This window comes from Canis lupus, chromosome 8 (assembly GCF_011100685.1).
Source record: "Canis lupus familiaris isolate Mischka breed German Shepherd chromosome 8, alternate assembly UU_Cfam_GSD_1.0, whole genome shotgun sequence".
Lineage (NCBI taxonomy): Eukaryota > Metazoa > Chordata > Mammalia > Carnivora > Canidae > Canis > Canis lupus.
This window is the reverse complement of record NC_049229.1, coordinates 65,773,425-65,788,544: the sequence shown is the minus strand read 5'-3', so window position 1 is coordinate 65,788,544 and position 15,120 is coordinate 65,773,425. Positions and strand designations below refer to the sequence as shown.

The following is a 15,120-nucleotide window of genomic DNA, read 5'->3' as shown; positions in this document are numbered from 1 at the left end:
AGCCAAAGGCAAAGCTCAGCTTCACCCTGGCTTTCTACACTGGAAATGTGAGAGAGGCCTTGGTGCAGGAGGAGGAGGATGGGTGAGGGGGCACTCGGCAGGAGGGAGAAACATAGTCTAGTCCTGGAGGACCCTCCAGGGGGTCCTCCTCACCAGGCCACACCCGGAGAGGCCCTGGCCCCGCTCCATGATCAACAGACCTGCGCTTAGGTTCTGGTTCTGAACCTCAGGTTTTCTGTAACGTGATAGCTCTTTATCTGTCTCGGGGAGTATCATGGGGACACAATGAGGAGGCAAACTTGCAAACTGTCTGTTACATCTGGGAGAAGGGGCCTTGAGAGCAGCCTCTTCAAGGGTTGTTATAGGTGGAATATGTCTTCCCAAAATTTAAGTTAAAGTCTCCTAGGGGCACCTGGGTGGCTCAGTTGGTTAAGTGTCTGTCTTTGGATCAGATCATGATCCCAGGGTCCTGGTATGGAGTTCTGTGTTGGGTTCCCTGCTCAGAGGAGAGCCTGCTTCTCTCTCTCCCTCTGCTGCTTCCCCTGCCTGTTCTCTCTCTCTTTCTCTCTCTCTCAAATAAATAAGTAAAATCTTAAAAAAATAAATAAAGTCCTAACTCCCAGGACCGAGAAAGGTGGCCATTTTTTGAAATAGGGTCATTGTAGAACTATTTTATTATGTTAAGATCAGGTCATGGGTCCTAATCCAATGTGACTGGTGTCCTTATAGAAAACAGAAATATGGGCAGCTCGGGTGTCTCAGCGGTTTAGTGCCGCCTTCAGCCCAGGGTGTGATCCTGGAGATCCGGGATCAAGTCCCACATCAGGCTCCCTGCATGGAGCCTGCTTCTCCCTCTGCCTGTGTCTCTGCCTGTCTCTCTCTGTGTCTCTCACTAATAAATAAAATCTTTCAATAAATAAATAAATAAATAAATAAATAAGAAAGAAAACAGAAATATGAGGGTACCTGGGTGGCTCAGGTGGTTAAGCCATCTGACTCCTGATCTAAGCTCAAGTCTTGATCTCAGGATCATGAGTTCAAGCCCCACACTGGGCTCCACCCTGGGTGTGGAGCCTATTTGCTTGAAAAAAAATAAATAAAATTAAAAATTAAAAAATAACAATAATAAAAAAGAAAGCAGAAATATGGACATACAGACACACACAGAGAATGCCACACAAAGCTGTCCAAGCCAAGGAACTCCTAGAACCTGGCAGAGAGGCCTGGAACACATCCTTCCCTTGAGCCTTCCAAGGAACGTGACCCTGCCAACACCGTGACCTCAGATTCCCAGCCTCTAGAAGTGTGAGAATAAGTTTCCGTTGTTGTACACCACCCAGCATGTGGTACTTGGTTATGGCAGCCAGAGGAAACTCATACAAGGGGTCATTTGTTTATCAAACTTGTGTTTCTCGAGCTTCTTCTGTGTCTCAGGCATCATACATAGAAATGACTAAGACACCACCCTTCCCAGGGGCGCCTGGGCGGCTCAGTGGGTTAAACATCTGCCTTCGGCTCAGGTCATGATCCCAGGGTCCTGGGCTCGAGCCCCACGTTGGACTTCCTGCTTCTCCCTCTGCCCTTCCCCACCCCATCTGCTCATGTTCTCTCGCTCGCTCGCTCGCTCTCTCAATAAATAAATAAAATTGTAAAAAAAAAAAAAAGACATGACCCTTCCCTACACTCAAGAGTCTTCCAAAAAGAAAAACTCATCCCAAAGCCATGTGCTAAGTTCAAAACAGCAGCACGAGGCACCTACTCCAGCCCAGGGAATCAGAGAAGGCTCTGGGAGGAAGTGACATGGAAGACTTGGGGAACCCCTGGGGCTGTGAGCAGGTTCCTCAATAAGGTCCACTGTTAGGTTTCACCCGGAGGATTCTTACACTTCACTCAAGCTCTTCTAACTCAAGATAAAACCTCAAACAGCAAGGTGTGTCTAAGACAAGAATCCTCTTTCTCTACAGGGGTTCTTGTCAGCAGAGGAGCAGCTGCAGTCATGGAGAAGGTCAGTGAGGCCTCCAAATGACTTCACAATTCCCTGTGAACTCCAGGGGGTGGGGAAGATTTGTGGTGCACGGACTCTAAACCCAATCGGGGCCAGATCAGAGCCTGGCATCTGGTAGGTTCTGTGCAGGTGTTTATTGAACTGAAATGAGAGCAGCACTGAACTCCAACTCAGCCCATTCCTGGGGCCATCAAGCTCCAAGGGGCCTAGGAGTGTTTGCACAGCTCACGTAGACCACTGTGACCACCTGCTCCTTCCATCTGGCAATGGCCCTACTCATCCAGTCCACGCATCTGTGGTCAACGCGATGGGTCAGAAGTGGGAGGAAGAGGCTGCAACATACAAAATGGCAGCCAATGGGGCCTCTGACCCACCCAGGAAGTACCTTTTCCAAGGATTTTGAGTTGCAGAGATGAGGAAAACAGATAAGGAAAGAGAGAGCCTGAGACAGAAAGGAAGATCCAGAGAGAGAGAGATGGAGAGAGAATTTGAATGGTCTTTGTCCCTGGTTCTAGTACCTTCCTGAGGCTGTCCAGGTTTCCTGACAGAGACAGGAGCTAAGGAGTCCTTTTGTCCCTGCCTCCAATCCCATTGGCTCTAGTGAGGAAGAACACTGAGCACATCTACCGCCAGGTGCCTCCGTGGGTTATTTCCCCGACAACACAATGAAAAACAAGAGAAATCTTGGCAAACTTTAAAGAAAATATAGTTAATTGCCACTGACATTCTCGCTTTAGTTACACAAGCAAGCCCTGGCTTTAATCACATGCATTATTGTAATCAGCCTGCCAATCACATTTTGAAATATTTCATTTTTGACATAATTACAGTAGAATACCCACAACCCATCAATAACATGGATCAGGCAAGATTGATATTGTGTTTCCAAATGGGACCTGACAAAGCCATCACGGCTTTTGTTCGGAGGAAGAAAGGTAGGACGAGTAGCATCTCCCTCTCCCTTTACGACTGGGTTTAGCGAAACTGTCTCGCACGTCACTCACAACAGGCTGGAAAACCCCACTCGTCGGAACTGTAATTGGGAATTTTCAATTATTCAAGCCTCATCTATGTTATTCTTATTGAGTAACAAATGCAAAATGAATGCTCTAACCTGGGGCCTTTGTGCGTAGACATTATTGTGAAACGGAGGCCTATTATGAATTGCTCTTTTATGTTAATTTACCTCGTTTTCCTTATGAGTTCCTTGCTGTATATCAGGTTATTCATGTATAAAGCTCTCCAAAGTGGAACACGTGCCTGTGAGATTGTAAAATTTGGATTTCTGACTTTTCCAGGTGGGTTGGCTGTGACCACCCCCAGTCCCTCACCCACACCTCTGCGTGTTCATGTCAAGATGGAACTTCGCTGTTAACCCTAACAGTGAAAATTAGATGCCCCAGACAAATCCTCAGACAAATTGTTCAAAGAGTGACTTGTTTTTTCCACACAGAGTTCTGTTCTTCCAGGAGAAGCCCTTTTATCCAGCTACTTGAAAGGCTGAAGTTGACAGGGAAAGGAGGAGCTCAGATCTGAGGACAATGAGTCCTTGCACAGAGCTTTTTTTCTAGAAGCATCCTTATTAAGGACTTAACATTGGGTGTGTTTCATCAACAGAACGGGCCATAAAATAGCTCAAAAGCCAATCCCTGGGGATCTAGTACAGAGGTTCAGATGGGTCAGCAGTGTGACTCCCAGGTGACCACATCTCCAATAGTTTTGCAGAGCACTGAATGCCCACCCCAGGAAGCACACTGTCAGCAAGCCCAGGGCACTTGCTGATACCTTGATCTCAGACTTCTGGCTTCCAGAACGAGGAGGCTGGCATTTCTGTGGTTTAACTCGCAGGTGTGCAGTACTTTGTTAGGGCAGCCCTACCAGACGGTTATACCATAAGGCAGGTCACTGAATTGACCAGAACCTTCATTCCCTGCTTCCCCTCCATTCCTGGTTAGTCAAGGCTCACCTGCTTTGAAGCTGGAGGATGTCATCTTGTACCTACAGGCACCTGAGTGTGCCTACTGTGGCCTCCCTCCTCAAGCTGTGACCATTTTAATAGTAACCTGGGGTCTAGGTGTCTCATGTAATGGTATATGTATATAGTGTCTTATGTAATATGACCTAGGAAAAAGAAAGAAGAAAGGGGGAGGTGTTTTAAAAGAGCTTGCGTGATTAGGTTAGACCCACCCTGATACCCTCCTTCTGTCATGTAAGGTGACATAATCATGGGAAGGATAGCTCACCATATTGGTGGGTTTCATCCACACTCCAGAGGGAGGATACAGGGCAAGGATCATTAGTGGTCATTCTTAGACTTCTGTCTACCTTCTAGGAGAATATCCACATGTGTATAAATGCTCAGAAAAGGCTCTGCAGGGATACATATCAAATCAACAGCAGTTTTTTCTCATGCGGAAGGAGAATGTTCTTTCTGGTTTATGCCAGGACTATATGCTTAAATATACATGCTGATTAATTAAAGGGTCAAAGTTAATAGATACGAATGAGACATATAGGTTCCAAATGCTAAGAAAAAGGAAAAGCAATGGAACAAAGAAAATTCAATCTTTTCAATAAAAGTCTGGAAAGGGAGGGGGAGCAGGGTAACTCAAAAACAAAATCATGTCTGTGGAAAAAGAAATGTAAATGCATTAAATTCTTACATTAAAAATCAGAAGCTCAGAGTGAGTTGTTTTGATGCAAATACCTATCACATATAGGAGGCACAACTAAAAAATGACACACAAAGACTGAAAATAAAGACATAAGACAAGCAGTAAATAAAAAATGAAGGCCATTGTGGTAATGTTAATATAAGACTGTATTGAATACTAGCAAAAAGTAATTTTTCATATTAATAAAAAGTACAATTTATAAGGAAATGTAATAGTTATGACATTTTTGCACCTGACAGCATTATTTTAAAATCTTCATTTAAAAGATGGATGCAGAGCAGGAAATTTACTCCTATAAAATCATACTGTAAGTCTTTAACATGCTTTTCTCAAAATTGATGGGATCAAATGAAAGAAAGAAATGTAGAAGATTTAAATAACACAATTAACAAGCTTGATATAATAGAAACATAGAATTTTGAACTAGCAGGCAGAGGGTCCATATTCTTTTCAAGGAACACTCATATAGTAGGCTATAAAAGAAGTCTTTTCTATTTTATTTTTTTTAATATTTTATTTATTTATTCGTAAGAGACACACAGAGAGAGGCAGAGACACAGGCAGAGGGAGAAGCAGGCCTGGAGCCTGATAACGGGACTCAATCCCAGGACCCAGGATCACAACCTGAGCCAAAGGCAGATGCTCAACTGCTGAGCCACCCAGGTGCCCTAGAAAATCTTTTTGGAAAAACGGTGAAAACAAACACATTTCTGACAATTCAATACTGTTAGAAATTAACAGCAACCGTGAAGATAACTAAATCTAATCGATTTGCTTCAAAATGTTAAAATGCCATTCTTGATAACTCCCAAGTAAAAGAGAAAAGCAAACCAAAATTAAAAACTGTTCAGAAATGAGCAATAATGAAAGCACCACATATAAAAACCCATGGATTGCAGCCAAATTAATACTCAGAGGAAAACCTATAGCCTTGAATCTTCCATCTGAAAATCTTTCCATCAGAAAGATTGAAAATAAATGAGCTAAACATTTAACTCAGGAAACTGAAGAGGTGGGAGAAACAACAAGAAAATAAGCCTAAATAAAACTAAAAATGGTAGAAGGAAGAAATTAACAAACACAAAGGCAGAAATTAATTAAATAGAAAACTAGAAAATAGTAAAAACAAACACTTGCACTTTGAGAGGCGGATGAAATAGACATATTTTCAGCAAGTATGTTTGTTTTTAAAGATTCTATTTATTTATTCATGATAGACATAGAGACAGAGAGAGGCAGAGACACAGGCAAAGGGAGAAACAGGCTCCATGCAGGGAGCCAGATGTGGGACTGGATTCGGGGACTCCAGGATCATGCCCTGGGTGGAAGGCGGGCCCTCAATGGCTGAGCCACCTGGGGAATCCCCCTGATTTATCTCTTAAAATCAATCAAGCAAGCAAACAAAGAAACAAACCAACCAACCAACAAACAAACCACCATGCTGGATGGGTTAAGAACAAATTATCCCAAACCTTTAAGAAATAGAGTGTTTCAGGATACATCCTCTGCAATACTCAGTTACTGAGAGTGGGGAAGGATGGAAAGTTTCCTAGTTTGACCTTTCAGGTTGGTGTGGCCTCAATCCTAAGGCCAAGAATAGTGCACACATAAACACTATAGGTCAGTATCATTTATAAATATAGAAGCAAATCCTAAATAAAACATGATCGGTGGCCTGTTAAGAGAATAATGCAATTCGATCCAGTACAGTTGAATGCCAGAAATGGAAATATGGTTCAATATGAGGAAGTCCACCTCACGCATTAAAGGAGAAAATCATATGGCCACCTCAAAAGTTACTGAAAACTAATCAGATGAAACCAAGCATCTAATCCTAGTCTTAAAAATAAAACAAACTGCTTGTTCACTAGAAATGGATGGAGATTTATGTAAGTAGATAAAGAGTATTGTGGCAGAGATTGTTCTAGTCACCATCATCCATTCTGTTTCCCCCCTTGTACCCAACCCCCAGTTTTAGCTGGTAACACGGCCACTGAGCCAGAGACTACATTTCCCAGCATTCCTTGCAGTTGGGGGTGAACAGGTGATTAAGTTCAAGCCAATGGGACTCAAGTAGAAATGATACCTGCAAAAAAAAAAATTAAAAAAGAAAAAAAGAAATGATACCTGCAAATGCTAGGTTATTGCTCTAAAGAGGGAACTGTTCTCTTCTGAGTTCTCTTTCCCCCTTCCAGCTGGCTGGAAAATAGAAATTCCTGGAGCTAGTGTGGAAGCTCCTTTAGGGGGACTGGTGGAACCAGCCCTGGGCTGCTTACCTTGGACTATTGCTGTGAACTCTTACGCAGGAGAGAAATTAATTTCTACCTTACTTAAGCCACAGTAGTCTAGAATCACTTTGTTGTGCCAGTTAGCCAATGCCCTAACCAGTACTTGAATACGGTAGTTACCATAAATCACCACAAACATGATTTCCAATCATGAATCGTAGAAGCATTCCCATTAAAATCAGGAACAAGAAAAGAGTATTTATCTGCTCTCTTTATTATTCAACATTTTGCTGGATGTCCTAGCCATGTCTCAGCAACTAGGTGAGAAAAAAATAATAACTATTAGAAAGGAAAATTAAAATTTCCATTACGTGTGGGCAACATTATCTGCCTTCTTACTAAAAAGTACTAGATATGGCAAGAGATTTCAATAATAAGTGGCTAAAATACAAGAGATTTTGAGACTCAGTTCCTTGTTTAGGAAATGAGGATAATAGGTCCTCGTGGGATTATCATGAAGACTAAATAATAAAATGATTGGAAAATGCCCAACCCTCCCTGACATATAGTAGGCATTCAATAAATATTCTTCCTTCCCTTCCTTCTTATTCAGCTATAATCAGAAATCTCACACATCTATCTATTTCAAGAGAAAGAGGATTTCTAAGGTTCTGAAAGTAAAATAAGTCTCTACAGCATTGCTGCGCTGAGGCAAAACCCTACAGGAATAAAATGGAATCAGAGGCTCTCTGATTGGAAGAAATCTAACAGATTGGTTTGTCTGACAACCCATCTAGGCCCTGAAGGCTCTCTACAACCTGTGCTGGAATGCTTTTGGTGCCAAAGAAAATATTATCCTCTAGAAGGACTTGTTCTTTCAATCCATCCACCAGCCCATCCACCCATTCGCTCATCCACCCGTTTATCCACCTACCCACCCACCCATCCATCCATTCATCCATCTACTAGCCACTCGTTCATCCATCCCCCCATCTATTACCCACCCACCCAACCATCTGTCGGTCCATCCATCCCCCCATCTATCCATCCACAGCGCCATTCCACAGACACTTATTGAGCATGTATTATGCACCACAGTGGTAGGCACTGGGGCTTTCAAATTGAACATATCTTGGTCGAGACACTCCTGTGTGTAAACATATAACAATAACACACTGTGACAAGTGCTATAATAGAGTCCCCTTTAAATTGCTGTAGGAGAATGGAAGTAATAACTGCTGGGAGTGTGAGAGAAAGTTCCCAGCAGGGATGACATTTTAGCCAGGAGCTGAAGAATATCTAAGAGAGAAGAGAGGAAGGACATTCCAGACAGAGGGAACAGGAAACTGAATACACAATATGTTCAGAAAACTGCGAACAGTAGGGCAGGGGGTGGGGATGCAGGGGGCAGGAGGAGGAGTGTCAGACAGAGGGTCTGGAAAGGTGACAAGGGGCAAAACTCTGAAAGACTTTGCAATCCCTGCTTCAGTTAAAGTTCTGGTGAGTAGAACCATCATTCTCCAGAAATCTCCTTAAGAAAATATGCAAAGAATCCCCATGATGTTCTTACATTAATCTGTGCTGCTGGCTTGGGCTTAGATGCAGCTTTGCAGAATATATTTTTTAAAGTTTCATTATGCCACTGTACATCAAAATAGGCCAATATAAATTATAATATGGTCATGCCAATAGGACTTGCAAACACAATATTTTAAGTTTATATTGCTTTCCAAGACCCATAAAAATTATTCCGAATGGCTGTTTGCTTTTTGAAGCCAAATGAAAAGGTATTTGCAATTTGATTATTAACAAATCAAATCACTGATATGATATTGGATTCGGTACATCTCAAACTGAGAGCGAAAAATCCTCAGTGGTCAATTATGTAGCATGGCTGGTTTATAGTTTCCTGTGTGTCATTAAGAATAAGCACCACAGCCAACTCCGATTTTATTTTGATTTATTTTAACTATTTCTCTGCTCTAAGAATTTCTCTCTCAGCCTCTACCAGGCATTGGAGCTTTTCTCCGACTGAGGCTAGTATGGGTACGATCAGGTGCATAGTTGACATGAGAGAAGAGCAATGGGGGATGGCTAGGGGGATGCATGGATGCATGAATGCATCAACACACGGGTGAATGAATGATACCATTTTAGTTCACACCAGGTTTTAAGGACTGAATTGCCTTTGTAGTAGAAAGAATGTCCATTTTCTTACTTCTAGCACTGAGTCTTTTTTTAAAATTATTTTTTATGTTGCCTTGTGTTTTGTACCCTGTGACCTTGACTAATGTAAAAGTCCCTTTTATTTAGATATGTTCAGTGCCTCTTGATATTATGGCTAGAGAGAAAATAGTATGTAGGCTCTCAAGTAAGATGAATCATTCTAGATTGGGGCCTCCTGTGCAGTGTCTCTGATCTTTCTGCAGGTTTGGGGAAAGCCTTAACCCCTTCTTCCAGCAAGTGGAACTCTCCTCACCCCTACTTCAAGCTGGGGACTCAATTTCAGGAAATCTTTAGATGACCCAGACTCTGCTAGTGCACAGAAATGCATAACCCAGGAAACGCAGGGTAAAGGACTCCTGAGAGCCAAGGTGTCTGGGAACACTACTTTCTGCCTAGTGATCTGGAAACAGGATTTGGGATTGGGGGATCCACATCTCACCCTGCTTTATGCAGCAATTGAGGCAGCCCTACTTTGCCTAGGTCATTTCTTCTAGATAGATCCCATGGACAGCTTTCCCAGGCTTCCCACCACCTGGCTATCAACCTTGAGCCTCACCATGGGTTGGGCAGAACAGGAATTATTTCCTGAACTTTTCTAAAATAGAAGGAAACAAAGATTTAGGGAATTTCTGTATCTCATACAAGGTAGCAGGAATGAACATCTGTCTTGTGCCTGTCCAGGGGCCATTTCCCACCCGCAGCATGACAATATTCCCCTTAAAGATCCTTTTAGATAGTGTCATTCCGCCATGCACGAGCCATGGTTTGGCTTGGGCTGATGCCTAATCCTGCTCCTAGAGGTGGAGAATGCTCCTTCTGCACCCTTAATGTGAAAGAAGATCATGTACTAGGCTAATGGAATGCATTTCCAGGAATGTCATGTACCTACTGAGACAGGATGGGTGTGTTCCTGGAACAGGGGTGATACAAGTCTGGAAGTTTGGGGCAATATCAGCAGAGAGAGGTGGTTTAGGAAGAAACTAGCATGGAAGAGAACAAGACATGAAAAAGAAAAATAAGATCCGGCAATATTATTTGAGCCTCTGGATCTAGCCACACCTGAAACGAGACCTCCCTAGACTTTTGCATTACATATGTATTCTTGTCATCTATTGCTGTTGTAACAAACCATCCCAAAGCTTAGTGGCTTAAGACAGTAAGTCATTATTATTATCATGGTTCTGTGGATTGATGGGCTCAGCTAGGTGGTTCCGACGCAAGGTCTTCCGTGTTGTATTCAGATGTTAAGCAAACTTAAAGTGTAAAATGGCATCTTCACCAACATGTCTGTTGGCTGGGTTAGCATAGGTGGACTCCCTGGGGGCTGGCCGGGCATCTCTCTCCATGCAGCCTCTCCACATGGCTGGTTTGGACTTCCTCAGAGCCTGGAGGTCTCATCAGAGTCAAACCTCATACCATGTCTGGCTTTCCTTGGGGTGAGCGGTTCCAAGAGAAGGTGGAAGCTACAAAGTTTGTCTCAGGAACCAGGCAGCGTCATTTCTCCCACTCCCACCGGTTACAAGAAAGCTTCTGGGTCAACCTAGAAACTCGAGAGGAGGAGCCTGCACAAGGGATGCATACCGAGTCTTGATTCACTCAGACTGCAGTTTTAGAGCTACCACGATACACCAGCCAATGTTTTCTCTTTGATGCCCTCAGAGTTAGATTTCCATTACTTGCAATCAAAAACAAGTTTGAGCAGAGCCTGGGTTAGAATATAGGTCTGCTCTGCCCTCTCCCGGGTTGAAATCCTACCTGTCAAGACCAAATGAATTAGGCTTTTTGGTGCACCCTCCCTATTCCAATTCCTCCTCCCCAGTCATAGGAATTACATCCTTCGTGAGTCCATTGCACTGATAGAAGTCAGTTGGAAGAACTGGTCAGAGCCCGAGACCTCACTGAGGCTCAACCGAGGCCCAGAGAGACAAGGAGAAACTGACCAAAGTCACCCCACAGTTAGGGGGCGCATTAGGGAAGCATTCCGGCTGGGGGGATGGATATAACGTTCGCATCTTATTCTCTCTACTGGACCATAAACCTCTTAGAAGCTGGGGCTGCACCCACTCCATCTCCGGACCCCCATGGGTCTGTGAACAGGTTTTGGACACAGGAGACTTTCAGGGCTTAAACAAGCATTGTTGGGACGCCCGGGTGGCTCAGCGGTTTAGCACCTGCCTTCGGCCCAGAGTGTCACCCTGGAGACCTGGGCTCGAGTCCCACGTCGGGCTCCCTGCACGGAGCCTGCTTCTCCCTCTGCCTGTGTCTCTGCCTCTCTCTCTCTCTCTCTCTCTCTCTCTGTGTGTGTGTGTGTCTCATGAATAAATAAATCTTAAAAAATAAAAAATAAACAAGCATTGTTGAAAATTTGCAGAGGTAAACTTTATATCTGGAATGTCCCCAGCCTGCTTGGCTGTCAGCAGCTCTCTCTGGCCCTGGGAGCTGCCCCTGAGCAGCTCATAGATAAAAAGGAGAAGACAGACAAAGGCAGCCCCCGGGCAGGGTGCCCCAGGCCTGGGTTCCAGCAGAGGCTCTGCCCATGGCCAGGTGAACCTCCACTTCCTCACCTGTAAAGTGGGATGTAGTAACCACAGCCCCTCCCAGTCGTGGGGCTGGTGGATGTAATAACGTATGCAAAAGGGCTTTGAAAGCCCTAACAAGCCACACAAAAGCAGGGGGTTGGCATCATTAGTAGACTGGGACGCAGGGACTCTAATGTGCCCAGCGGGGCGGGGAAGGGGAGGCGAGGAGCCCGCACATCCTCAGAAGAGCTGCCACCCTCCCCCTCACCTGCCCCGACGCCCTCCCCAGACCCAGAGGGTGAGCACTCCCACCCAAAGCTGCCGAGCCCCTCCCCCACCTCAGATTCCCCACCCACTATTAGCCCCGAGTGGGAGAAGAGACATGACTAATTGTGTCCACAGTTGCCTCCTGGCATGGACAATTAGCCACCTGCATCTAATTCTGAGGGACCCAGAGGCTAATTGCATCTGCCAGACCCCGTGGGCTGTGTGTGTGTGTGTGTGTGTGTGTGTGTGTGTGTCCTCCAGCTACCAGTGGGCACCAGAGCAGACGCTGCTGAAATACATGGGGATCATTGCATTTAATATCCACCTTGGGGGATCCCTGGGTGGCTTAGTGGTTTAGCTCCTGCCTCCGGCCCAGGGCGTGCTCTGGAGTCCCGGGATCGAGTCCCACATCAGGCTCCCTGCATGGAGCTTGGTTCTCTCTCTCTCTCTTTCTGTCTCTCATGAATAAATAAATAAAATCTTAAAAAAAATAATAAAATGATTAACATCCACCTTGCTGGCCCCGAGCACAAAGGGACCAGACCTGGACACTGCCCTTCCTTCCTTCCTCTTTGTCCCTAAGAGGGACAAAGGACGCTTTCCCTGGCAAGTTAGCAAAAGCACAGTTGTGCAGTCGTAGAGCACGCTCTGAGTGGCTCCGGAGGTGAGAGAGGGGCTGCCCCAGGGCCGCCCCGTGATCAGAACCACCCTGCCCGGGGCTCTGGCCACGTCCCCCCGAGAGACCCCTCCACTCCCGTCCCTCGTCCCTCGGTCACAGCGCTGCGCCGCTCTGCCCTTGCACCCACACGGCGACCACGGGCCTCCCTCTGCGGGGGCAGCATCTCGGAGGCCAGGGTCCAGGTGTTAGCTGCCCACCCCGGCTCACACGTGGAAGGAATCAGTGAAGGACTGAATGATTGAAAGACGAATGCCGCCTCAGGACAGGCTCGTCGTGGTTCCAGCCCGTAGCATTAGGACCTGATGGCACACCTTGTTACCTCACGGCCACCCTCGCCTCTCAGCAAGCACGTCCTGCTGTGGGCTTGGTTTCCATACTCCACCCCGACACCCTCTCACTGTCTCATGTGCACCTGACTCATGCTGAGTTCCTGACCTTGGCCTCCATCCCTGGCATCTGCTCACACCTGCAGCAACCACTGCCTCTGGCTCCTGGGGACTCTGGACCCCGTCCGAAGACTTCTGGCCCCTCTGCTCTTTCTACCTTGGACCTCCTTGGGAAGTGGGTCTGCCCTAGAAAGTCCCTAGAGTCTTAGTCTTAGCAAGCGACTCACCTGGTCCCAATAGGGCAAGAGTAGGGGGTCTGAAGACCATGTCCTCTGAGCCACATTAGCCTCTCCCAGGCCGGGCCTCCATCTGGCCCCAAGCTTCAGTCCCCTGGACTTTGACTCCCTCACGTGCTTCCGTTGTCTGCAGAGGGCTCTCCCCTAGCAACAGTGAGAAGTTAGAAAGTCCCAGATCGCAGTGGCTTCCTGCAGTAAGGTTTATTTGTGCACCTGATGCAGCCCAACATGGGTTCATGGGGAACTCGGCTCAGTGCAGTCACTGAGCCACCCAGGCCTCTCGAGCTGAGACCCCCCACTACCGCATCTGCAGCTGGCAGGCAGATGAGGGGTGGATTGCCACGGCCAGGTCTAGAAGTGGCACACACGGCTTCCCCCACCTTCCTTCGGCCAGGATTCGCATGGTCACCCAACCGCACGGGAGCCTGGGATGTGCAGTTCACTTACATGCCCCAGAGGAAACCAGATTCGACTGGGGAACAACTAGCCAGTCTCTGCTGTCTCCACCTAGGACCTTGTACCTAAAGCAATGAAAACGTACAGTTTCGTTGCTTCTGTTAGCCATTCATTTCCTGGGCGTGCTCCTGATAAAGGCAAAACACTGTGACCTGACACCCAAAGCCGTCCCTGGTCACCTGCCCTTCCATACTCTGTGGCTCCAGCCCCTGCATGCTAGTGAGGACCCCTGGCGACCCCCAGACTGCTCCACACTTCTGTGGTTCGCTTGTCCCTCTGCTCCCATGGCCTCTCTTCCTCCCCCAAACTCCATTCATCCCTCAAGACCCACCTCAAATGCTTCTCCCTGGAGAGCTCTCCCTAGCAACCCCCACCCCCTGACTCCCAAGAGAGCCAACAGCATGTTCACCATCACCCTGCTTTGCACCCGCCCCCACACACTCTGCTCTCCGTGGCCCACCTGGCAATCCACCTGTACTGGGTTGAACTGTGCTTCCCTAGAAAAGACACGTGCAAGGAAGTCCTAATCTCTGGGACTTGTGATGTGACTGTATCTGGGAATAGGATTTTTGCAGATGCAATTACATTGAGGATCCTAAGATGAGATCATCCTGGATCTAGGACTGGTGTCCTTATAAGAGAACGGAGAGGAAAATTTGACATCGGGGTACTGGAAGACACGGGGAGAAGGCCATATGAAGATGGAGGCAGAGCTGGGATTGATGCAGCCATGAGCCAAGACACACCAGGGATTGCGGGCCGCCCCCAGAAGCTGGGAGAGAGGCATGTGACGGATTCTCACTCAGAGCCTTTAGAGAAACCAACCTGCTGGCATCCTTGATTTCAAACTTCTGGCCTCCAGAACTGTGAGAAGATACGTTTCTGTTGGTTTAGCTACCGAATGTGCAGTAATTGGTACAACAGCCTGGGACCCAAGAGTGGCCGCTGAAATCAAGCTGCTGCTGGCCCACTGGGAGCCACAACTTGGCATGCTGGGCAGGTGATTTGATTATGTGTAAGACCAAACAGAGTGCCTAGCCTGTGAGAACACAGGCTTCTCTAAAGAACATTCAAATTTATTCTTAAAGAAAAAAAATGAAAAGAAACACTATGTCAGGAAAACAAAGCATGTCCATCTGTGCTGGGGATTTGGCTTGCAGTGAGGGTGGTCCTGGGACCGTCCCAACTTATCCCTATCCTGAAATAATCACTAATGGTCCCCCTTCACTCTCAGAAGGACTCCTAAACTACATAGTCACCCTTCCCATGGACCTTGAGTCCTCTGTTCCTTTCATACCAGTCATTCGGAACAGACCTGCCCTACCCCACCTCTAATCATGCTCCCACATTGATAGATTTGATTATTGTTGCACAGAATGCACTCTCTCCTTACCCCCAACCACCGAGGAAGGAGTATTTTCCTCTGTCCAACAGATGTAGGGC

The 15,120-nt window shown here is 46.4% G+C and overlaps 1 protein-coding gene across 4 annotated transcripts in view; it reads right to left on the bottom strand.

Moving 5' to 3' along the window:
• Nucleotides 1–13,335, bottom strand: part of VRK1 (VRK serine/threonine kinase 1) — a 107,075-nt gene extending 93,740 nt beyond the window's left edge. The window contains exon 1 of one of the 4 annotated variants that reach the window (XM_038545680.1): nt 13,213–13,335. In XM_038545680.1, coding sequence (XP_038401608.1) covers nt 13,213–13,252 — 40 coding nt within the window. In that variant the 5' untranslated portion in view covers nt 13,253–13,335. The remainder of the gene's footprint in view (nt 1–13,212) is intronic. The other 3 variants (XM_038545681.1, XM_038545684.1, XM_038545685.1) reach the window with 3 other exon arrangements.
• Between the last annotated feature and the right edge of the window lie 1,785 nt (nt 13,336–15,120).